A 25,276-nucleotide genomic window follows, 5' to 3' on the forward strand; every position below is an offset into this window, starting at 1 on the left:
CGCCGCGCCGCCCCCTCGCCCCCCGCTCCCCCCCGGCCCGGCCAATCGCGGCGCCGCGCACGTGACGAGCGCTCCCCGCGATGACCTCATCCCTCGGTTGTGGGATGACGTCAAATTCAAGATGGATGGAATCACGGCGGCGGCGGCGGCAGCGCGGGCTGAGCCCTGAGCGGAGGCGCCGAGGGGGGCGAGCAGGGGGGGGCGACGGACAGCGTGAGTAGCGCCCGCGTGTCGCGCCCGTCTCGGGGGCTGCCCGCGCCGCGCGGGTCTCCCCGCGCACAAATCCGTCTTTTCCTGACGTAACTCTGAGGTGGTTTTTTTTTTTTTTTTTTCTCTCTCTTTTTTTTTTTTTTCTTTCCTCCTTCCCCCCCCCTCCCTTCCTCCACCGAGCGGGGATGCGGTTCCCGCGCGCATGCGCCGGTTACGAAACTCTCCCCCCCCCCCCCCCTTCCCTGGCGGGGCTCGGCGCAGGCGCCCGGAGCGGGCGGGAGGTGCCCGCGACCGCCGCCACATCGCCCGCCCCGCCTGGGCCCGAGCCCCCAGGGGGAGGCGCGGGGGAAGCGATCAGGGCGCATGAGCGCGGCCGGCGGGGATGGAAGGAAGGATGGATGGAAGGCGGGGAGAGGAAGGGGGAGAGGCGGGTCGGGAGCGGAGCGGAGGAGGGGGAGCGGGACGCGGCGCGCCGTCCTCCGGCTTGCCTCGGCTGCGGCGCCTCTGGAGCCCGTTACCCGCTGCAACGGGCGTGAGGGCCGCGAGGGTCCGGCCGGCCCAGGGCGTGAGGGACCGGTGGTGTGAGGGAGATCAGGGACCGGTGGTGAGAAGGACGGGCCGCCTGTGGGTGTGAGGGACCGGCGGTCCGGCGCTTCCCCCTCCGCCGGCGGCTCCTGGCTCTTCCCCCCGCTCCGATCCGAACTGTAAAACACGAGAGAGGCTCCGGGAGGGCCGTGCCTCGGTGACACGGCTCCTCCCCGGTGTGTCTGGAAGGGAGAGCGCGTTTCATCTCCCCCCAGCGAGGTCCCCGCGTGTAAGTGCAGGCAGGTACCAAACCTCATCAATGTCTGTCAGTACGGAAAGGGGAGGTGTCAGAGGGTGGACCGGGCTCTGCTCGCTGATACCCAGCAATGGGCAGAACCTGATGCACAGAAACTTCACCTGAACATAAGAACTTTCCTGTGCAGCGACGAACACTGGACAGATTGTCTAGAGAGGGTATGGAGTCTCCCTCACTGGAGATATTCCAGAACCATCTGGACACAATCCTGTGCCGTGTGCTCTGGGATGATCATGCTTGAGCAGGGAGGTTGGATCAGCTGACCCCTTGTGGTCCCTTCCAGCCTGACCCATCCTGTGGTTCTGTAAACAAAGTGTGGCTTTGCTGGTCCGAGCACTCTTGGGCTGGATTATTCATCTGCAGGATGAAGCACATTTCACAGCCAGGTGGGGAGATCCTCAGCGCTGGGCTGTGCCTTTGCAGAAAGTTGTGGAAGGTGTTTTACCTGGTCACAGCTGTCAGAGAGAAAACTTTGTTATAATCCTCCCTAAAGCCCAGGCTGATGTTATGTTCAGATTGGATGATGCTCGTGTAAATAAACAGCAGAAAAACTTAAAGGAGTTACTGCTAGACAGGAAATAATTGTGGAATGTGTGTGTGCTGAGTAAGCTCGTCTTAATAATTAAATAGTAATTGCTTTAGTAGCTCTTCCTTTTTTTTGTAGTTGGTCTCCCAATGGAAGTAAGAGAGGTAGGTAGGCTGTACGTACAAGAAGAGATTGTGATGAATTACACAGTCCCAGAGCTTTTTGTGAATACGCTGAATATCTTGTAGATAAATTAATATTTTATCCTTAGATAAATTAATATGAAAATAGACTTTTTAAATGTGTTTTTGTGCAGGAAGTCTTTTGATATTAAATCAGGAGTAGTAAATACACACTACAGGTAAATCTAGTACTGCTTTATGTGTTTTAGTGTTCTGTTCTGACTTTGCTCTAACTGAAAAAGTGCTCTGACTAAAATTTTCCACCCGTGTTATGCTGATCCTCTTGAGGGGAAGTTTTGAGCAAATTTAAGCAACTTTTTATAAACCTTGTTTGCAAAAAACCCCAAGTTATGTGGCCATCTCTTGGGTGGAAGGGGATCTGGCATCCCTTTCTCTCAGACCTGTGTTTCACCCACATGCTGTAGAGTTGTAATTTCTTAAGAATATTTTGTTTACCTGTGGAAAGTCCACCAATCCTGACTGCAGTGTGATCATCTCAAGAACTGTCATTGACATGATCTCATTAGGGACTTGCAGGGAGATGTCACAAATTAGAACCTCTGGAGGTTTCAGCTACAGAGCCAGACCAGGATTCCTTGGGGATTTCACCACTTGTGAGCTCCCCTGATTCTGCTTTCATGTTCAAGGTAGCTTATCCTTTAGCACATATTATTACTCTTACTGAATATAAAACAGGCAGCAGCTTTTAAGAAGTTCCCAAAGTCCTTTTTGTGCTGTACATTTAGTGATAAATGTGAACATTTGTGCCTCCTGTTCCTGCTGCGTAGGTTCCAAGTGCCAGGGTGATAACTCTGCCACATCCATCTCACACTGAGAGCCCTCTTGATCACTAGAAGCTGGACATTACTAACAAATTAGGTATTCTGAGCTCGGGGAGGTAGGGGGGTGTGTGTGGTGCTAGAGAATACTTGCATGCAGAGAATTAAGTGCCCGGATCAGCTTTGTAGTGATGGCTGATCACACTTTCCTTAAAATCAGTTAGGGACAGGTCAACATTTGGGTTTAAAAGGACAGGTTTGCAGAAAGCCTTGAGCTTTCGTACTGTATTGAAGTTGTTTTGTTTTGAACTTCAGGAGCTGTGAAGCAGTTACTGCTAAAACCCAAGTAATTTCCCTCTGTAGCTTTCAGGGTTTTGAAGTTCGCTTTATCTGCTAGATAGTGATAACTTCAGTGTGTGACCAGGTGTGGACTCAGAGGGGAGAGGAAGTTGGGCTGCAATCAGCACATGGTTCGTTCTGCACTGGGAGCGGCTATGCTCTGAGTCACATGCTGCAGTTGCAACAATTTCAGCTCTCATTAAACTTTTGAGCAACCCAGCCTCCTTCATTTTGAAATTTGTCACATGTAATGATCTGAGATCCTCAGAAAGCAAGAAAAGTCTTTAGAAGCAGCAAAGGCATTTGGTGCAAGTGGAAGGACTGCAGTATGCCCTGCTTTAAAATAGGTGTGTGCAGAGGGGGTTTCCTTTCCAAGTACTTGTTGTAGTTTAATATTAGTCTTTGTACTGTAATATTTCTATTTTTCCCCCTTACTGATAATATTAAAGACATCAGTTCTCTTATATTTTCTTTCAATCAGCGGTGAAATAAAAAGAAATCTGTTGTCTTTTCTTATTGACTACTTTATGTATTTTGCTGTTCTGGAACAGTTCAAGCATATTTTATGAACAAGGAAAGAAAGTGCTGAGCAAGTCTTCAATCTTCCTAAGCTCCTTCCATCTCTACCACCATCAGTTCATCAGTCTTGCTGCCCACAAATACAAGTTTTAAAATCCCCTAGTCCTGATTGTTGGGGGGTTTTCCCTCTGAGATGTAGCGAAACACATCTTTCTTGTGCAAATTCTTTCCATGCAGTCTGTGACGAAAAGACATGAAAAATCCTTTGACCAAATAATTTTTTTTTAAATGCTGCAAAACTTTTCCATCAATAGTATTTTGTATACAATTAAATTGCATTCTTTGGGAAAGGAAGAAATTTTTCCCTTTTTTGTCTTGGAGCATTAATCTTAACCAAGGTTTATCCTGCCTCAGTATTGAACAGTGCCACTAACATTTAGGTTGTAGTTCATTCTCATCAATCTCTCTGACAAGTTGTGGTTAGTGCAGGGACAGTTCTGACACAGGGCACAGTAAGTGTCCCCTCTGCCCCCTCACAGTCTGGTCTGGACACATTTGTGAGTATCTTTGGAGCACTTCTAAAAAAGAGTGTACTTGGTACAGTAAATATGCCCCACAAAGCCCCTTTTATTGTAAGTTAAGAGCCATGGATGGAAAAGCAGCAGAATTACAGTGATATCTAATCACTGCCACACTCAATCTGCCATAACCAAAAGGAATTTATTTTGTACCAGGACATAATGAGTACAGTCCTTCAGCTGTTGAGGTTAAGGGCCAAATTTCCTGGAATTTCAGTAAAAATATGACCATCTTCATTCTCATAAGTACTTTTGAAGAGTAAAGAAAATACAGTGCTCTTGTTCATGGAGCTGGATTTTTTAATTGATTTTTTTTAGCTATGTAAGACATAGCCTACTTCAATTGCTTATGGACTTGGAGTAAACTGAAAATCTTCCACATGTTATTAATGAGCTTGTAAATCTCTTAAGGTAATACTGAGGTAAAATTGATGTTGTCTTTCCCTTTTCCTGTATTATCTTCCCAGTATCTTGGCCAGTCAGTGATGGCTGAATGACATTTTCTTTGGATCCCTTCAGTGAGAGGAAGATACCTGCATTCCCTGAATCATAACTTTCCCACTCGGCAAATTTTTATGCTCAGCTTTTATATTAGTTCTGCATTTTTCAGATTAAATGTAGGACCTTTCCCCCTCATGTCCCATTTTCTTAAAGAAACCTTAGTGTAAATACTATTCTGTTGATAGAAAAGATCTTACATGGGTATAAATGGCTTCTCTTCCTACCCAAAATACACTGTGCCTGTAAAAAGCCCCATTATAGTAATAGAAATACAACCACAATTAGGGTTTGTCATTTTCACTATACCAGCAAAATTAAAAGCTGTATGTAGACAAGTTTTTATTGTGAATTAGGCCAGTTAATGTGTCTCATCTAGTAAAGCAGATGACTGAATATTATTCCACTTGGTAAGTATATCACAGCATTTCAAATAAAACAATAAAGTCAACCTGCAGAAAGATACAAGTGTGCACATTTGGTCTACAATTCTTCAAATTTCACACATCTACCAAAAAAAAAAAAAAGATAGGAAATATTTCTGGGGATGAGATTTCTGTAGGTGTTTAAATTAGATGGCTGTCAAGCCTTTCAGACTTGTCCCATCAGAGAGTTTATTTGCAACATCACAAAGCCCAAGGGAATGAAAGCTGAAGAACTCCTTAGGGAAAGGTGTTTTTAAAACTTTTTAATATTTTGATTTAGTTTACAGCAATTTGGAGGCTGAGTTTTCAACCTTTTAGTTGAAGCATGGAGGCCAGGACAAATATTTTATCAAATTGTGTTTGATGTGATTTAATCTTCACTGAGTGTTTCAGGAAGAACTGGGAGAGCTCCCAGCCAGCGCTTCCCTGCCCTATCCCTTCCATCTGTATATCTACAGATCCCTGTAGCTGGATCTGCTCGCTGCTCTGACACAAGGCAGCCCTTCCTCAGAGGGGGAGGAGACACAGGCTGCTCCTTGCAGGAGCAATCCCTCATTAGACTGCTCTGAGAGTAAGATGAAATTGCACCCTGAGCTGCTGCTGGGTAGTAAACAAGAACGGGAATGACAGGAGGAGCTTTGTACTCTGACATTCTGTAGTTTGCTGCACGTCAGGGGGAGCTGTTTTAAGTGTCAGAACATGAAACTGAGCGTATGATCTGAATGTGAAAAGTAGCCATTAATTTCTAAGTGAATTTCATGTCTGTGTCAGGTAACTGATAATTATTTGTCTATGGTGTAGGGCAGAATAGACTGCAGAATATTCAAACTGAGAGTAGGTTTAGATTAGATATTAGAAAAAAAATTCTTTACTGTGAGGGTGGTGAGGCCCTGGCACAGGTTGCCCCACCTCTGGAAGTGTTCAAGGCCAGACTGGATGGGGCTCTGAGCAACCTGGTCTAGTGGGAGGTGTCCCTACCCATGGCAGGGGGGTTAGAACTGGATGATCCTTAAGATCCCTTCTCAAATCATTCTGTGATCCTATGAGTATAAAATTTCTTCTTTTCCTCTACCTAAATTTCTGCTTTTCTATGTGTGGAGGATAAATAGGTAGAAATTAGTCCACCAATTTCACACACTAGCAAGCATGTTATTTATCTGATTCGATGCCTGTCTTCATACCAGTGAGTCTCTCTGTGCTGCTGACCTATTGGAAATGAGAAACATTTGTCTTCATGGAGAAAGTTCACAGTGTTGTCTGCAGTGGAAAACAGCAATAGCAGTGAAATCTCACTTAATTAAATCCAGCAAGACAGAATCCCCGAACTTGCAGCAAGGGATTATTTAAGTATTTAGATAGAAAAAGATTATAGAAATGCAAGCAATGTTTCTATGTGGGTTTGCAGCTTTTACCTACAGGTTTTGGGAGTATATAGGGGGATGTGTAAATCTGTATGTACTGCGGGAGAGTATCTGTATTGCAAAGGTTGTTGATGGGAGAAGAGACATTTTATAAACTGTTGTCAAATAATAAAATCCAGCAAAGGGTCCTTGAGTAGAAACTTAAGCAGTGTAGGTTCCTTTTTCATCTGGACTTCTGACAAGTAAGAGGACTTTTTACCCTTCTTGTGTCTGAAACAGCACCAGAATTGTCAGAGCCATCAGATCCTCAGGAAAGCACTCGAATGCAACATTCCTGTATTTTCCAGAGGATGCCCCAGGAACTCACTTGCAATTTTTGGCTGAGTTTTATAATCCACATTTCTTTGCTTTCTTTAGTGGGTTTGTCCCTGCCACGCTTGTGTGTTTTCCCTGTTTAAACCCCTGTTCCGTCTCTGTCTCCTCTGTATATTTCCTTCTCCATCCTCGTATTCTCTGCTTCTCACAGAAGCACTTTCTCACAGCCCTGGCACCTCCTTGCTGCAATATTCCATCTCATTGAGGGTTTCAGAACATCATCTTTCCCACTGCCACCCCCAGCATGCTGTTAATGGAGCTTTAGCTGACAGCAATTTCCTTATCATGGAAGTCAGATGGCAACATCAACATCTCTTAGTTGCTTGTGTGTTTAAGGGTGTAGCTGTTACACTGAAACCACACATAAATATCTGCCTGATTCTATCTGTAAAGCTTCAGCTGTAAAGTCTGTGGCTCCATTGTTTCTAAAGGTGAAATTTCAGATGGAGGAAGCTGATGGAACAACTTCCTGACAAAGAATGTGCAGGTGCATAGCTTCTCTTGCTGGAACCCTGGTGCTCATTTGACCTCTCAGTGAGCTGATTAAGCTCCCTATCCTAGAAAATAGCAAACAGATCTAAAAAGCTGGAATGATTTTGTTTGTTTGTTTCCTGCTTAATTTTAAGGAGTTGAATCAACTCACTGGGAGATCAAATGAGCAGCAGAGTTGGTGAAAGGAAGAGGAGAGTACCACAGGGCTGGGAGGAGGAGATGTGAGAGTAAGGAACAGAGGAAAGGAAACCCCACTTCAAAGAGGGGTTGCTGTTGAAGATCAAAAAACTGTTGGGCCTAAGATTAAGCTTTTTCACCCTTTCCTGGTGAGGAGCTTTCCTGAGATTTCTTTTTTATTACAAAAGTAATTTTGAAATAGTGGAGGCATCTTTTTCTATCCTTATTCAAGATATAAAAGAAAGACAATCTTGTACCAAATATGGTACTTAGGCTTTTGAAATCTAGTGTTCTGAGATCAGTGGAGGGCTGTTGAAGGAGGGAATTAGAGGACTGGAGAATCTCTCTTATGAGGAAAGGCTGGGGGAGCTGGGCCTGTTCAACCTGGAGAAGAGATGACTGGGCGGGGACCTCATTAATGTATATAAATGTCTAAAGGGGGGGTGCCAAGAGGAGGGACCAGACTCTGCTCCATGGTGCCCAGAAACAGGACAAGAGGAATGGGCAGGAACTGATGCCCAGGAAGTTTCACCTGAACATGAGGAAGAGCTTCTGTCCTGTGCAGTGACCGAGCACTGAACAGATTGTCCAGAGAGGGTGTGGAGTCTCCCTCACTGGAGATATTCCAGAGCCATCTGGATACATTCCTGTGCTGTGTGCTCTGGGGTGACCCTTCTTGAGCAGGGAGGTGGGACCAGCTGACCCATCCTGTGATTCTGTGAAGGCTGACACTAAAACCTCTTCTTGGCCTCCCGAAGTTTCCTTCTGCATTGGCCCTTCCTGAGTCTGGAGTCTAAATGTCACTGTTCTTGTGAGGACCAGCAGCTGCTGTAGCATGAGGCACCTGCATACAGGCAATGGGAGGTTTTCTGATGGTCTCCTGCTGTTTCCATGATGTCACCTGAACATCATGGAAGAAAAGAAGAAAGAACTTTGTTTCCAGTCAGTAGTGAAGGTGGCTGGAAAAAAAGGTTAGAGAGACTAGAAGTAGATTATCTGCAGGAGAGATCTTAGGTAGCTAATCACAAAACAATCTTCAGCTGAGGAGTACTCAAACACCTGGAACCAAATCTGGTATTACAGGAGACTGCCAGAGTTGTGTATGTACACACTGTGCCAGGGAAGCTTCTGTGTGGGGCTAAGCACAGGCAGCCAAGGACTGGCTTTGGGGACAGAGTTCTTGTCCTCCTATTGCTGTTCCTATTGCTGCCTCTTCAGTTATGCCAATGCAATAGTTCTGGATGTGGTTTACTATAAAAACTGACCCGCATTTGAAAAGAAATAATGTTGGGGGTTTATTTATTGTCTGTTCTGCTACAGGCCTGCAAATATTTGTACTGGCACAGCTGAAGGAGGAGTGACCTGCAGTGTGCAGGTAAGATGAACACATGAGAGCAGAGATGACTTGGATCAACTTTGTCACTGAAAAGTGTTTATGTAGTGAAATTTTAACACATTGCACTTGGACTCAGGTATTCTTTGGGTTGATTTTTTTTTCTACTTCTAAGTATTTCAGGCTTTCGCGTGATCTGGGTAAATGTCTTTAAATGGTTCTGCAAAACAGTTCAGGTGTATTTCTTGGTATTGTTTGCTTAATTTCTGCCTGTTGTGTCTAAAGGCTATTAAACTGAAAGTCAAGCACTTGAATTAGGAAATACCAGGATTAAAGCTGCCTTTGAAGGATTAATTTGGTCCTTTGCCAATTGTGTACCTTACATCCTTGGTTACTGTTAAAGTGACAGTTATATTGCTCTGGAACCTCCTTCACTGTGCTCTGAGCATGAGCGGGAGGGATGTTTATGTCTGTTGTGTTTAATGTGATGAATTGAAGGTGGTGTAGGAATGAACAAGGAAACTGTGGCCAGAAGGATGGTGACTGTTGGATTCTGCTTTAGTCCTGCAGATTTTACACCAGTCCCTACTGCTTATACTGCACTGCTGTGTTACACGGGCAGAGGGACACCTCATAATTACATGGTGTTTATTCTGCGAGTCTTAAAAACACAAGGCCTGGGAAAACCAGATTAAAATGAAAGGTCTTAAAATATTTCAAAACATTTGACTAATACACTCTATTTCCACTGTGTCCTTGAAGTGTGGGTTATGCAGCAGCTTCTATTGGGTGTCTCTATACCACAGTTAAAGTTTCCTAAGCTCTGTTGATCTGTTACCTCCGTGTACCTTCTGCAATTTGCATCCCAGATGAATCACTTGAGTTTGCAAACTCGCTTTCATACACGTGAAGGGAAAGGGAAAGATGCCCTCCTGGAGCACTTACAACTCTGTAAGTGTTAATGGGTGCTCAGACCATGAAACTGGATTAGGGCCAGTCAAACTCTGCCACTTTAAATTGCAGTGGCATCCACAAAGGAGGAGGGTAATGAACCACCATTCTCACATCCCCACCTCCATCCTCCCAGCATTTTTAAGCAAAACATAGAAAGCAAAACAAACCAGATTGCTTTCTTAAATGAAGATTGACTGTACTGCTTTTTATAGATGGAGGTGTGGGGGAATTATGCATTATAACTATGTAAGGTGAATTAAGGATAAATTAGTGTTTATGAAATGACAGTGCAAGGCACTGAAATACTCAGTAAAGACTGATCTGGTGAGGAAACAGCATTCTGCTTGAGCTATTGCCATGACACCATTAACTCATTTGGTATTTTTAGGTGTAGAAGTGGTAGCTCAGTCCTTAGTATAATCAGTGCCCTGAGACATTGCATGCAGCATCCTTTAAGTCATTTCTCAATAATACCAGTTTAGACTTTGATCACTTATTTATATCCACTAGTTCTAAGGTTTGCCATCCTCATTTATTAACCATGCGGTTATAGCTTCTCGGTGTTGTTTTTTTATTTTGATAAACTTTACAGTTTTGCTTGTAAGCTGATGAACAGTGAAACCTTTTTGTTGTAGTTGCATACATCATGTACAAATGAAACTAAAAAGTAGTTTCTCAAATCAGCTGTAAAAATAAGAGAATTGCTTTTAACACATCATTGACTTGTTTTATGACCACCATGGAGGTAGTGTAGAGAGTGTCCATGAAAAAAATAAGAAAATTGAATATTGTTGATTTCTGTGTGTGTGTTCTTGTGCACAGATATATAAATTGCAACTCCTGCCACAGAAGTTCTTTGTTTAACTTAAAACCTGGTTCTCTTCTTTTGTTAAGCTCTCATCAGGAGCAGTGTATTGAGTTATCAAGACATCCTGCAGTATGGAGTGGGCTGTGTTTTGAAGCATACGGATCACGTAGATTTCTGCACTGCAGCTTAATTTGTGTTTATTGTACTCTTGGATGCAGCCAAGGGTAACTGTTCCTCAGATACATGGGTTGTGGCCATAAAGTGCTCTTCTGCTAATGAATGAAATGGGGACTTCAGTTCTCTGATTGCTTTTTATCCTGAGCAAAGCAATGCAGGGATACTTCAGTGAAAACTGTGATATTTCCCAGAAACCAGATCCTGCCAGTGCAGTTTTAAGTGACACACACAGTTAGAAGTAGATATTAAGAGCACTTACTAAGTGTAAGTAAATATGATGAATTTAGATTACAGACAATAATCCTGTTTCCTTCTCCCTTCCCAGTATTAATGCCTTTTCCATCATCCTATTAAAAGTGACAACAAAACTCCCTTAATTTGTCTAGTCAGTAGGAGACTGTCAGGGTTGCTTAGCCTCAGAAAGGTGAGTACCTCTACCTAAGCTTTAGATACCTGATCCAAGAGTTTATCAATCCAGTTGTCAAGATAGACTTCATAAAGCTGAAGCAGAAAAAGAGATGATCAAGAGTGAAATGATTGAACTGTTCCTCCCTGTGGAGAGGTGTATTACAGGAAGAGAACACAGCTCATCCATCTGTCCATCCATCCCTCAGTTAGCTGGGTGTAATGTTCTTGGTATATGATCGCCAATTAAAAGGATATTTGAAAGTGGGCAGATGAGCTGGTTCTTCCCATGGCTGTGCTTTTGTTGGAGCTAACAGTGGTATTTTCATTCCCAGACCTTTCCTCCACACAAGCTGTTCCTATAATCACTGTTTGATGGTGGTTTAGCCAGTTTACAAACTACAGGAGGTGTGTTTACTTTGTCTCTACCAGTTTACATAAGGCAACCTACAACTTTGTTGTTGCTGTTCTTTTTCAGGGCCATCAGAATCATGGAGGGGCTCTTGCATTACATAAATCCAGCACATGCCATTTCCCTCCTAAGCACCCTGAACGAGGAGCGTCTCAAGGGACAGCTGTGTGACGTTGTGCTGATCGTAGGAGACCAGAAATTCCGAGCTCATAAGAACGTTCTGGCTGCCAGCAGTGAATACTTCCAGACTCTGTTCACAAATAAGGAGAATGAGTCTCAGTCAGTGTTTCAGCTCGACTTTTGTGAGCCAGATGCTTTTGATAATGTGTTGAACTACATTTATTCTTCATCCTTGTTCATTGAGAAAGGCAGTCTCGCAGCTGTGCAAGAACTGGGTTACAGTCTTGGAATATCTTTTCTTACAAATATTGTTTCCAAGAGTCCTCAAGCTCCTTTTCCTTCTTGTCCTATTAAAAAAATACTCTATCAAGATGAAGATGAAAGTAGTTCTCAGAAGAGAAGTGTTATTGTCTGTCAGAACAGAATCGAAGCACAAGTGAAAAGCGTAAATCAAACAAAACATGACTTAAGCCATACTCCTAAACCTTCACCCTCTGTGGCTGTCAAAGCTAGCAGCAGACCACAGGTAACAAAACCAACTGAAACCCTTCACAATTTATCACTGACTGAAAGGAGGTGGCTGAAAGAAGGCCCTGTGAGCTATACAAAGGTTCATGAAACTTCTGGAACTGTGGAGGATCAGAGCAGAGGTGCTTTAGTGAAAAGGAACATGGCGCTGCCTCAGATGTCTTTAGCAGAGAAAGAAATGGCAAGTGGCGAGCCAGGAAGCAGTGCTCAGCTTCTGAGAGGAAAAGTTGCAGAGATGTCATTGAAAAGACCACGTCCACCAGTCTTATCTCTGCGTGGGGCAGTGGAATCCACGTTTTTGTTGCGAGAGGCAGGAAAAGGAAATGGTCAAGGGGAAGACAGGAATTTGCTCTACTACTCCAAGTTAGGGCTGGTAATCCCATCTAGTGGGTCTGGCCCAGAAAACCAAAGTATCGACAGAAGTGGGCCCCTTGTAAAAAGTCTCCTTCGAAGGTCACTGTCCATGGATAGCCAGGTTCCTATTTACTCACCTTCTGTTGACCTAAAACCTGCACAGGTATCCTCGTCCCTGTCACCAGGAACTAACGATTCCCAGAAGACATTTAATGTTGCATCCCAAAAGTTATCCTCGAAAGAGTCATCGGAGAAGTCAGCCTTGGATGAAAAGCCACAGGTAATACACCCACATCGCCTTAGGTCTTTCAGTGCCTCTCAGTCAACGGATCGGGAGGTTGCTTCCCCTCTCTCAGAGGTGCGGATAAAAACTGAGCCCAGCAGTCCCCTCTCAGATCCTGCTGAAATCATAAGAGTTACAGTGGGTGATGCTTCAGCATCAGCAAACAAAGACTTTGCTTTTAAAACTGAGGATGACCGTAAGGAACCAAGCAGACTTCCAGCAAAAAGGAGATTCCAGGATGATCAGAGGCTACCATTCAAGAAACTGAAGGCAGATGAGCAGCCTTCTCCTGGTTCAGAAGAGAACTTTGAGGAAGGCTCAAGCCCCACGCACCTCGATGCTGATTTCCCTGATTCTGATGTCAGTAAAGATGAATACAGCGAGATGGAAGAAGCAAGACCAAATAAAAAATTTAAATGTAAACACTGCCTTAAAATTTTCAGATCAACAGCAGGTCTTCATCGCCATGTTAACATGTATCACAATCCAGAGAAGCCCTATGCTTGTGACATATGCCACAAGAGGTTCCACACCAATTTCAAAGTGTGGACGCACTGCCAGACACAACATGGAATTGTGAAGAATCCCTCACCAGCTTCCAGTTCACATGCCCTTTTGGATGAAAAATTCCAAAGAAAACTGATCGATATAGTGAGGGAGAGAGAAATCAAAAAAGCTCTGATTGTGAAACTAAGACGTGGCAAGCAGAGCTTTCCGGGCCAGTCTGCTTCACAAGTACAACAAGTCATCAAAAGGAATTTGAGGTCGAGAACCAAAGGAGCCTATATTTGTACCTACTGTGGGAAAGCTTATCGTTTCCTCTCCCAGTTCAAACAGCACATAAAAATGCACCCAGGGGAGAAACCCATTGGAGGGAATAAGGCTCCTAAGCAGAAAGATCACATTCATATTGAAAACCCGGTGGAAAACAAGGAGGTTTATCAGTGCCGTCTCTGCAATGCCAAGCTCTCCTCACTTATTGAACAGGGAAACCACGAGCGACTCTGTAGAAACGCCACCGTCTGTCCTTACTGCAGCCTTAGGTTTTCTTCTTCAGAGCTGAAGCACGAGCATGAAAGCAAGTGTGAGTACAAGAAGCTGACTTGCCTTGAGTGTATGCGCACCTTCAAATCATCCTTCAGCATCTGGCGTCATCAGGTTGAAGTTCACAATCAGAACACAATGGCTCCATCAGAGAACTTTTCTTTACCTCTCATGGATCACAATGGAGAAATCACCAGTTCGTCACGGCTGCCTCCGCAGTCGGAATCCAATAAAATGAACAATTTTGTTGCTGCAAAGGAGGACGGTGTGTTCAGTGATTCGTCAGAACAAATCAATTTTGATTCTGAAGACTCTTCATGCCTGCCTGAAGACTTAAGTGTTTCCAAGCAGTTTAAAATCCAGATCAAAGAAGAGCCTGCGGATGATATAGAGGACGAGGTCACCGAAACAAGCAGGGAAGCTAAGGAAGTAGTCTCCAAGAAAGATCCCAGTTTGTGGCCCTGTGAAAAGTGTGGGAAGATTTTCACCTTACGCAAACAGCTGGAGCGTCACCAGGAGCTCCTGTGCTCCGTGAAGCCGTTTATTTGCCACGTGTGCAACAAGGCCTTCCGAACGAATTTCCGGCTCTGGAGCCACTTCCAGTCTCACATGTCCCAGGCTGCAGAGGAGTCCACAAATAAGGAGCCCGAGATATGTCCACCAGCCAATTCCCCATCACCCCCACCCTTACCCCCACCCCCGCCACTCCCCAAAATCCAGCCTTTGGAGCCGGACAGCCCCACAGGCTTGCCGGAAAGCTCCAGTACTACTGAGAAGCTGTTCGTGCCGCAGGAGTCGGACACGCTCTTCTACCACGCCCCGCCGCTCTCCGCAATCACCTTCAAGAGACAATACATGTGCAAACTCTGCCACAGGACTTTCAAGACAGCTTTCAGTCTCTGGAGCCATGAACAGACACACAATTAGCTTTAACAGAACCCTTGCAGAGCTGGTTTGGGGGGCTGTGTTCAGGATCTCAGAGGTCTGCCACATAGACTACAAATTTAAGAGGATCAAAACGATGATGAAAAATCTGGAATTTGTGATGCTGCTTGGATTTGGAGATTAGGGAAAACTAACTTGATTAGTAGGTAGAAAGCAGAGTAATTTAAAATACTGTGGTCTGGGATCTAATAGTAACAGAATAAATTTTATTTTATTTCATCTGACTTTGAAATACAATTGCATCTGGATTGTATGCATGGATCTTCATCCCTTGATGTTGGTGTGTGCGTGTGTATTATATATAAAGTTATATATTAAACGAAAGAGAAACAACAATTTGGATTCTAACTGTGAGCTTATAGTAGTGAAATACTGTAACTGACGTCATTAATTTGTTTTTAAAAAAGAAACCAACACACACAAGCTCCATATAAGTGGTTGCCATGTGCTGGCAGTTTGGGAGGAAGTGGATGGAGTGTCTTGCTGTATTGACTTAGGTCTTAGAAACCTTTAGCAATAACAAATAAACCTCAAGTTTGAGTAATCCTGATGTTATTGGATACGAATGTTTGCTATTTTAAGGGAACATAGAATTGTTTTGTTGTTGTATGGAACTTGTGCAAATTAAAACAGAATCTAAAGTCAGCAATATTATTACTAAGATTTTATATAAGAAGTAGCAGCAAGCCTGCTTTCAGCCATTTAATTATAACTTTCTAAGGAAAATTGAGAGAGGGGGTACTTTGCTTTATATAATATCCCAAAGACTAATTTCCTATGGATACTTGGGTAGCTGGAGTCATTGTGTAACAGCCATGATAATGCAAATGGTACTGTTTATAACATGAACTGAGGTTGGATGGATGTCAGACAAGTTTCATAGTTTTGTTTCCACTATTTGTACAACTGTTTGTAATTCTAACTACAAAGGAATGTATAACTATTAAATCAACAAGAGAGAGCTCATTAAGGGACAGAAGAGGAGTTGTGTTTCTAAACACAAATAATAAGCTCGGCCATGAGTACAAAGATATGTTTTAACAAAACCTAAAAATGTAAATATTTATATAGACACCTGTATAAATGAAGAAGTATGTATTTGAAATTTGTATTAAGCGTACATATCCAGCTCAAAGCAGAGGAAAAAATCACACTACAATCACTGCATTTTATGGATACAATGGATATAGAGTAGTTCTTTCTGCCGCTTTCTATCATATGTGATGCTGTGTTGCATTTTCCAATTTGTTGAAAATTGTGGTAATAATGGGCTGCAGCTACTCTGTGTGGTTCCATTATTTTACCTCAAATGGCAACTGGAGCATTTAGTGTAAGTAGGATCACACATATTTACCAGGAGTTATGGTAAGGGTCCAATTTTTTCTGTAAGTCAAGGAAATATTTACCCAGAAGTAGGAGGTGAACCAACCTCCTACAGTGAGAAATTTTTCTGCTAGAATTTAAACTTAATGGAGGGATGGTGGATTAGAGTGAACAAAAATGATGCAAACAGTGTTTATGATCCTGACCAACTTTCCCCCTGCAGGGTTGGGAGAAAGGGGATGTAATTCCACACTGCTGAGTCAGAGCCCAGTCTGTGTCCAGTGAAACCAGCGCGTGTTTGGTCGCCAGTTTCAGGGGCAGCAGGAGTGAGGCTTGAATTCTCTGTGTAACCGTGTGTGTAACTGTTATATTCAGTATCCCAAGCTCAGAAGTTAGAATTCCAAGCTGACGCTGAGATTCAGCAAAATCAAGCACAAGTGTAACTCTTAAGATTCTGAGGATGGGCACCCTCAGGCACACACCAGATTTTTCTCAGTGAAAGCCAAGTGTGCTACCATTTTTTTCCCCAACAGATTTAAAATTATTTTTCCTGTAGGTGAAATTTGAAAGAATTAGCTCAGGACGGACCCCTGACTTTTTTTCAGCTACCAAAAAAGTTGCAATGTTAGTTTCAAGCCTCTTCTGCTTCATTTTTATTATAATCTAAAATTGCTGCTAGACACTTCTAAAAGTAACATGTTCTTTTTTGTCCTCTTTCAGGCAAACTCTGGCTGAGTATGATTAAGCTGATTTGCTTGAGTATCAGTTAAACTCTTTAGTGGCATTGCAGTTAAAACAAGGTACTTGCTTAATAGTGACATCTCCAGTTACTGACTTTTTTATTCCACCTAATAAGACTATAAATTTCTTTCTTGCCAGATACAATTTCAGAATAAAATGGTTATTGCACTTAAACCTGGTTTTAAAAAATCAGAAAAACATAAAGCCTTGCTAAGTACCCTTTATATATATTTAAGAAATTTGTGTGTATAAAATAAGAACGTGTTCTTGTAGAATGGTTCCTAAGTTTTCCCCAGTAATTCCTCTGCACAACAGCCTGAAAGTTGAGCTGTAGCCTTTTAAAATTCAGTGTGCTTTCTGAAGGAAGGTGGCAACCAGCTCAGCTGGGTCACAGCCATCTCCCTTCCAGCTGGGATTCTGCTCTGTGATATGATGATAAATTCTACACACTTTAAATCAAAACTTTGTGCAACATCTTTGAAGAAACCCTGACCTTTTTCCTAGTGTACTAGGTATTACAAAGAATCCATAAAATATTTTTGGTCTAAGTAGCCTCCTAAGTTTTTCTTCAGTTGCTTTGGTTTTTGGGGGGTTTTTAAAGTTTTGTTTTCCACTTTGAGCGTGTTCTGTGTGATTTTTTTTTTTTTTCTTTTTTTTTACATTTGGTTCCTGTTGTTTAGTAAAGGAATTCAGGATCTCTAAAATTTAAATATGAGATGTTTATATAGCAGTTCTGGTTTTCTATTAGCTTTTATACAGTATCTTTAAAAGCCCTTGATAGAAGTGTTTATTTTGGAGGATACGGAATAAATATGCTTCCACTTATATAACTTTAATATATGTCTTAAAATTTAAATTATGGAAAAAAAAATGTTAGTTGCTTGTTTATAAATAAAGGTTTTTGAAGAGTGTCTAGTTTGGCCACAGCCAAAATAAAAGGCAAATTTATTGATACAAAAGCCTCTCTTCATCATATTTTGTTTAATTTTATAGCTGTGTACTGAAGTGACACAAAGTTAGAGGTCTTGTTAAATATAAAAAGTGTTTTGCTTTTTTTTTTCTAAAATTTGTGACAGGAATGTGCAGATGTTTTAATATATAGATTAGAATCTATAATTCTGTCCTTTTTTTGCTATTTTTATAACCTGTCAGATAAATCTCAGAGAACTATCTTGTCAGTGGGAGTGGAAACTTGTGTTGCATTTCAGGGGAGCAGGGTTGAGCCATGAAATGTATTTTGGTTTGGGACTTTTTTTCCTTTCAGGCACTCTGTTGGCAAAGCCTCTAAAAGCCTCTATCTTAAGTCCATTAAAATCAGTCTTAATGTTTTTAAAATGTTCTGTGCGAGTTCTTTGCTGAATTGGGACCATGATCAACCTTGAAAGTGAGCAAGGGCAGCAAAACACATGAACCAGTCACAAAACTGTCTCTAGTTCTGGGGCTTTTTTGTAAGGGAGAGCGAAACACCCCGTGAAAGGTGATGGAGAAGATAACCTGGTGAAGTGGTTGACCCCAGAGTTTGTCTGGGGTGTTTCAAAAATGAGATATTGCCTTATCTGTGACCCCAAACAGCTCTTAGAGGCTTGGCCTGTGTTTCCTGTTTAGGCAGGAACATCCAGGAGGTTTTTTTGCCTGATGTTGTTTGCTTTCCCCCAAGTAGGACATGCGGGTTTGCTCCAAAGCTCTACATGTTCTCTGTTTCTGTTCCAAGCTTCCAGTGTTAAACTGAGTTCCTCCCATGGGATAAGGACAGACTATGCCTAATTTCTTGGCTCTAACAGTGAGGGTGCAAATATCTGGCATGAGCCTGTAATCTGGCATGTGCCTATACTGTTCAATACAATTGTTTACATTTTCCTACCAGAAGATTTAGATAAAAATCAAAACAAGCTTAGGGGGTTGTTTTTTGTTGGAGGGGGTTTTTTTTGTTTGTTTTGGTTGGGGTTTTTTTAGTGTTGCTGTTACTGAATCAGTGTTAAAATCTCTTTTTCTGTTGTTGCTGAACACAGCCTGATAGTATTTTTAATGTTATTGATTCTTGTTTATTTAAAATGACTTGTGAAAAACTGTACTGTAACTGCTCTACAAAAAGGGACACTATCAAGAGAAAGGCTGGATACAGAAAATGGACATACCTACATTAGGAATACTTGATATTAATAAATAATATTGAAGAATTTAAAAACAAATTGAGTCATAACACTTGAGCTTTTTTTGGACATGTAAGTCCTATTATGGGCAGCCTCAGTTGTTGCAAGGATGTTTGAAAAATATATCTGAATTCTGTGGGTTGAGCTGATTTTTCCTGTTGCTTTTCCTCTCACTATTTCAGAATAAAGGACTCGATCCTCCTTTACCTTTTCCAGTCTCTCAGTAGTACACTCTAAAGACACAAGCTTCTCACTATTGAAGCAGCAGCTTTATGTCAAATATGTACAGAAAACCAGAACAAACCCTCTTTTGCAGCGTTAAGTGCAAAATACACATAAAGTATGTCTTTTAAGACTTATTCTTGACAGTGTCCCTTTTTAAAAAGCAGGAAAATGGGATCACTTTAAGTGCTTGGGTACAGGGGAATAGTTTCCTACTAGAAATTGGAATTATCCAATATATTTTCTAGAGAGTTTCCGGTTAGTTACACAAAATCACTTGTCATTTTAAAGGATTATAGAGGTAAGACAAGCAATTCTGGGTTTATAATCCTGTATACCTTATACATTCTATCTCTGTTCAATACACCAGGATGGGTTTTTACTTTTTTTAGGACTGAGACTTAATAGCTTAAGGCAAGTTTTTCTTTAATGTAATGTAAATCCATTGCTGCTTTGTACAACTTTTTCTACTGTGTGTTTTCTTTACTTAGATCTTGACTAAGAAATGTTGACGTCCAATAAACTTACACTTTGTTTCTTTTGAGTCACCGTGTCTTCTGCTGGAATCTCTTGGCAGAGGGTGGTGTTACTGTACAAACCATTGTGTCTGTGGGGTGGGAAGTGCGTTTGTAAAAGAGCATCTTTTGTTCTGTTTGTTGGATGTAAGTGCTACTTGTACATTACTAAACGAATGGGGGTTTGTTTGTTTTAGTAAATGCCTCACTGAACCTTTTACTGGAAAATACAGGAAAACCAACTGCTCTAGACAACCTCTTAAAAACTCGAGCACAGCCCAAATCCTGCTTCATGTGGAATCAGTGATTAAAAGGGGAGTTTGTGGCAGGAAGTGTCTCCATCTCAAACTGGACTGAGCCAGATGTTTGAAAAGATACAGCAATGTTTCTGGTGTTTTGCAGCACTCTCATCCAAAGCAGTTTTGCTGCATGAATTTCCCTCTTCAAAATCCCCTGTGTGGGAATGTAGCGTGTGGATTCCCATAACACAGCAAATGAACTTTTTCTCTTTTGGGAACGGGGTTTACTCAGTTCCTCTCTTCACACTAGATGTGATCTATCTTAGAGAACACTTAGGCCAGTTTTCTCAACTACTTGGACTCCACATTTGCTGTCCTTTGCCATTTTTGCCTTGTCCAGTGTGGTTGGACCCACTGACCAGTTTCACCCACATTTAACAGAGGAGACAAGGTCTCGAGTGTTAATGTCGCACAAATTTCATGCAAATCACTGCCTGGGTGTCAAGGAATGGTGTGAGTGGGAAGGATAATGTTTGCACAGAGGAGGTGCTGAGCACTTACCTGCACTTTCTACCCCAGCCCTTGTCACTGTGTGTGCACTGACTGTCAGAGGGAGCGGGCAATGGCTCAGGCAGAACACAGGGCAGAGCTGAAGGACCAGCTCTGCCAAGTGGTTGGGTCAGGGGTTGAAAAGGCACTGAGCTTGGGAGGATTTGGGCCTCTCCTTGAAAACAGGGACAAAGGGCTCCTGGCCTGTCCCTCTGTGGGCTATCCCTGCCCCTCACAAGTTAGGGGAGCTGTGGAAAAAGCAGAAGGAGGGCAGAGAGCTGCTTTCTGACCCATTCACAGTCTTAAATCCCGAAAGATTTGGCTCTCTCTCCTTTCAGATAGGAACTCCTTCAGCTCTTCCTGCATCCAGTTAATATTGACATGCAGCCCTCTCTCCGTCACTGTTCCAGCACAGACTGACCTCTGCTTGAATGGTTCACAGAAAATACTCCAGAGACCATACAGCCTGTGTTTGACATAAAACTCAAGAAACAAACCAAAATGATAAAAAGTTACTGATAATGCCATGAGCATTGCACCTGTTTTTTTGTGGTTATTTTTGTTCTAATTCCAGCTGTCCCCTTCTAAGACAGTTGGTCTGCAAACAAATCCAGTAATGTTTACTTTTCCATTCATATGATATCTCCATCTATCACTCAGTATACAATCACTAACAGGAGCATCCCTACTATTAGACCAACGTGGATAATATTTCTGTTTCCAGTCCTGAAATACTCTGGCAATAAAAATTTTCAAGGTGTTGGCTGCAATGAAGCAACATATACAACTCTTATTTCCTTTTCATTTTACATGTGTTGAAAGAGTACCTTGAAAGTCAATTTCTGCTGACAAAGAATTTGCTTTAAATTGCCTCTGCAGTTTTGATAAACCATTTTCAGTTTATTAATGTCATGTCAGTCCAGGATCTGGGATGGATTCAGCTCTTCAGTGTCATGGAGCCCTGGTTGTAGTCATCAGCTTGAGCTGATGGTTGAGGGCTCAGGCTCTCAGCCAGCCATGTGCATCTCTCAGTGAAGTCCACTGGTGTTAGAAACAAGACCTGCTGGGATTACTGACATCCAGGGATGCTTCTGCTGGAAGGAGGAGACCATGCTGAGGTTTGCAGGCTCTGCAGGCAGGTGGCTGAAGGAACAAAGGGCAATGAGCCAGAAGAAGAGGCCCAAGAAAGTACGATGACAACAGCAGAAGAATGTAAGATACAGAAGAGAACACGCTGCGAGCCTGCCAAAAACAACAGCAAGAAAAAGAACAGCCTCTATTTTAAGGTGTCATTTGTGATTAATATGGCTCTTTCTGGTTCCCACTTACTACTTTCTTCCCTAATGAATGAGGTGTTCCTGGGGTGTGACACCTCTAACCCTTTTTGGCTGACAGAAACTACATCAGTTACTCTTGTCATCCATTAGTTTATGCTATAAAGTCTATGAAATAGTTCAAGGGAAAAATCTACCCAAAAGATATTTATAATATTTCCTCTACAGTCTTGCACTGGGGGAAGTTTTGGTGCTCTGGAACAGGCTTTGAAGACTGCAATCCTGAGGGCTTCCCCAGATGTGACAATGACAGCTGTGCAATATTTGCTGCTGCTGCTTCTTTACTCATCAATCTTCTGAGCAGCCAAATGCCATGAGAAGAAAACTTTGCTTTGTTAGCTGACATTCAGGTTACTTGTTTCAGGAGAAATTTGACAGAGGTATGTAAAGGCATGTAAATGCATTTTTTAAAATCCTGAGGAAAAAAAACCTGTAAAAACACCAAATTCTCCGTCTAGAGGGGATTCACACATACTAAAATGAGATTTGAAATTGGGTATTTTTTTCCAAGTATTTACTACAAGGCTTAAGAGAGGCAGAATCACATAAAACTTTTGTTTTATGGAGATGATGCTATAATCTATTCTGTGCCTCTAATGCTGTGTACAGGCATCAAGGAGGAGCTAGAAACAAAAGACTGCACCATCACAGCGACCTCAAAAGCATTCACACTGAAGGTGAAGCCCTCTCTCTATATACGCACAGGTCCTTGGATTTTCTAACTGTCCAGCTGCATCGGAGCATTTTCACTGTTCTTCTGGAGGAAGGCATTTTTCAAAGCCTGTTGGTTTCCTACAAAATTCCTTGAAGTGCTGCTGCTCTCAGTCTAAAACATGAAGATGTCTTTTCCTACTTACCAAGTCCTTTCTTCTTTCTGACGTCCCACATTCCCAAAGCCAGCTGGTCTGAGTGCCCTCGAGCATCTGTCTGAGGAGCCACACAAGTGTTTGTACTGCCCGGGAGAAGCGCACATTCCTGGAAGTCCCAGCATCAGCACCTCTGGGGATCCTGGCGCTCTCTGGTGGAGAGAAAAGAACCGGATCCAGCAGTGAAATATAGGAGGTAAAAAAAAAATAAGTAAAGCAGCAGCTTGGCGTGTTTTAGTTTCTAAAAACTTGGGGTATTTCACTGAAGTTTTGGTCAATATATTTTTGAAGAGTCATCATCGTAGAAAAAATAATAGCCCGAAAAATATTTTTCCTTTTTCCATTGCAGTGCCAGATACATTCCAGGCAAAATGTTTCTTGTTAGCCTTTGTCCCTTTTGCAAAATTGTGACTGCTCAGGAATAGATTAATTACCAGATATGGAATCACAGAATGGTTTGGGTTGGGAGGGACCTTGAAGCTCATCCAGTTCCAGTCCCTGCCATGGGCAGGGACACCTTCCACTGTCCCAGGCTGCTCCAAGCCCCAACCAACCTGGCCTTGGACACTGCCAGGGATCCAGGGGCAGCCACAGCTTCTCTGGGCACCCTGTGCCAGGGCCTGCCCACCCTCACAGGGAAGAATTTCTTCCTAAAATATAATCTAAACCTGCTCTCTTTCAGTTTGAAGCCAGATTTGGAGAAAGGGAAAAGTGCGATCCTACAGGAAAAAATGTAATTGTTAAAATATGACAAAACAATGACACTTATAATTTATGACACTTGCAAAATTAGTGAGTGGAATACTGGTAGGATGGGATTGATACAAACACCACGGTGCCATTATTTGTCTGTTTTCATACATAGTTCTTTTTCCTTGTGTTCTGGTTTTGGGGTTAAACCATGACCCTGTGATAGACTGCATTTTTAGTGCACAAAGGGCTTCAAAAGCGAGTACAAGTACCCAGGGTGAACCAACTTGGGTCAATTCTAATAGATTTGAAACATGGCTCTGCAGCTTCGCTTTATATCTAAATACATAATTCAAAACTATGATTGGATGAAATAAAACATTGTGACCCGTTCGCTTTGAAACTTAGCCAATTTGTCAACAATTATATTCATGGGGCATGGTTGTTTTTTTCCAGACATTTTTAGGACCAGGCCTGTATTTTAATAGCAAAGCTAATTTCTGATCTAATGAAACACTCAGCTGCTGGCAGTGTGTCTTCTTAAGCAATTAAGAGATGTAGGCATTTGGGCAAAGAAGAGCTAAATGACCTTAAATGAATTGCAGTTTTACTACTATGAGGTCATGGTGGACATGTTACATTTTCTTCTACAGAGATTGGTGTTTGGATAGATCAGATGTCTCCTGATTTTGCAAATGAACTGAAAATAAGAGCAGTTAGCTGAAGTGGAAGTCCAATGATGTCATCACCTCTGAGCTTTTTTTGTATGGAGCAAGACTCTTTCATTAAGAGGATGTTCTCTGGAAGACACGAGTTGAGAGGGTTATTCCAGATCAAGAGCCAGACGTGCACCAGCCTCCTCATCCCCACCCCAGCTCCAGGTTGTGGAAGCTTGCTTGGAGGCATGTCCTTGGTGCCAGGCTGCTGACCACCTTCCAAAGAGGCTTCTCTGGGCATCCCACCTGGCCACTGTGCCACATCTTTGCACGCCCGTCACCCTCCTCCTCAGACAGCTGTCACAAAGACTCACAGTGCTGACTCACAAGGGATGGGATGTGTCACACGTGCTGAGTCTCACCTAGAAAGGGGCTACAGAAAACAGATTGGACAGGGCACGTGAGGGCAGGACCAAATGGGGCACCCACATTCTGGCTTTGGGCTTGTGCCTCTCCTGGCCCCACAACTCCTGAGCAAACCTGCCACAGTCAGCAGGCAGAAGGACAGGGCTGTTTCCTGTCTCTGGGGGAAAGGCTGAAATGCTACATGCGAAAGGGGAAATGGTCCCCTCTTCCCTGAGGAGTAACAAGCTGAGGGATCACCTTTCAGGAATGAAGATTACCAGGTCTGCCTCTGCCAGCAGAGCTGTCAGTGAGGAGTGTGCAGTGGTACCGCGTCAGGCTGAGGCTATAAAATCTCTATAAAAACATGGTTAGAGCCACCTCACAGGTAAAGGTGGCATCACACAGAGTCTTGGGATGCTGCTGCAAAGCTCTGCTGGCCAAAGTGTAGTTTTTATGAACTAAGCATATTTTACACTGTTCCACTCTCCTGACCAAGCACTTGTTTCAAACTTCATGTTAGACTGCATGTATGGCTTCTTGTGAACCTTCTCTTCCTTTCAGGTGTAGAAAATAGACTCTAGAGTTCAGAGGCAGAGAATTAATGGGAAAAGTTTGTATTGATTTTATCTCTTTCCGGTGTATTTGGTTTTGTATTTGTTACTGTAATTGCAGTGACTGAATATACTCTTTTTTTCCTAAATTGTTGTGTTCACAGCTTTAAAAATGAAATTTATTAAATAACTATGATTAAATTAATTAAATAGCTATGAACAACTATAAGCTATGATGCTTATTTCTGTAAGAGGAGACTCCGGGTAATCTCAGATCCAACACTTTCCAGACACTAAATCAGAGTGTACGCCCTGCTATGTCCCACCCTGTCATACACATTTATCTGTGTCAAGTCTAAGCTACCATTCC

General features: G+C 42.6%; 1 protein-coding gene and 1 long non-coding RNA gene across 4 annotated transcripts; one reads left to right on the forward strand and one right to left on the reverse strand.

Annotated features, from left to right (window-relative positions):
• Positions 1-136: 136 nt before the first annotated feature.
• ZBTB21 (zinc finger and BTB domain containing 21) lies at positions 137-19,645 on the forward strand. 3 transcript variants are annotated; one of them, XM_032101070.1, is made up of 3 exons: positions 195-213; positions 8,623-8,677; positions 11,458-19,645. In XM_032101070.1, the coding sequence occupies exon 3, from the start codon at positions 11,471-11,473 to the stop codon at positions 14,645-14,647; it is 3,177 nt and encodes a 1,058-aa protein (XP_031956961.1). In that variant the 5' UTR covers positions 195-213; positions 8,623-8,677; positions 11,458-11,470; the 3' UTR covers positions 14,648-19,645. The 3 variants fall into 3 exon arrangements, with proteins under 3 accessions (XP_031956963.1, XP_031956961.1, XP_031956960.1); XM_032101072.1 differs by lacking the exon at positions 8,623-8,677 and having other exon boundaries at positions 137-213; XM_032101069.1 differs by lacking the exon at positions 195-213 and having other exon boundaries at positions 7,954-8,677.
• On the reverse strand, positions 17,576-24,761 carry LOC116440367. The gene is made up of 3 exons (XR_004238569.1): positions 24,044-24,761; positions 22,596-22,756; positions 17,576-21,646 (listed from the first exon to the last, which is right to left on the reverse strand). It is a non-coding gene; the product is annotated as an uncharacterized LOC116440367 (long non-coding RNA).
• Positions 24,762-25,276: the final 515 nt, after the last annotated feature.

Source organism: Corvus moneduloides, chromosome 2, assembly GCF_009650955.1.
Source record: "Corvus moneduloides isolate bCorMon1 chromosome 2, bCorMon1.pri, whole genome shotgun sequence".
Lineage (NCBI taxonomy): Eukaryota > Metazoa > Chordata > Aves > Passeriformes > Corvidae > Corvus > Corvus moneduloides.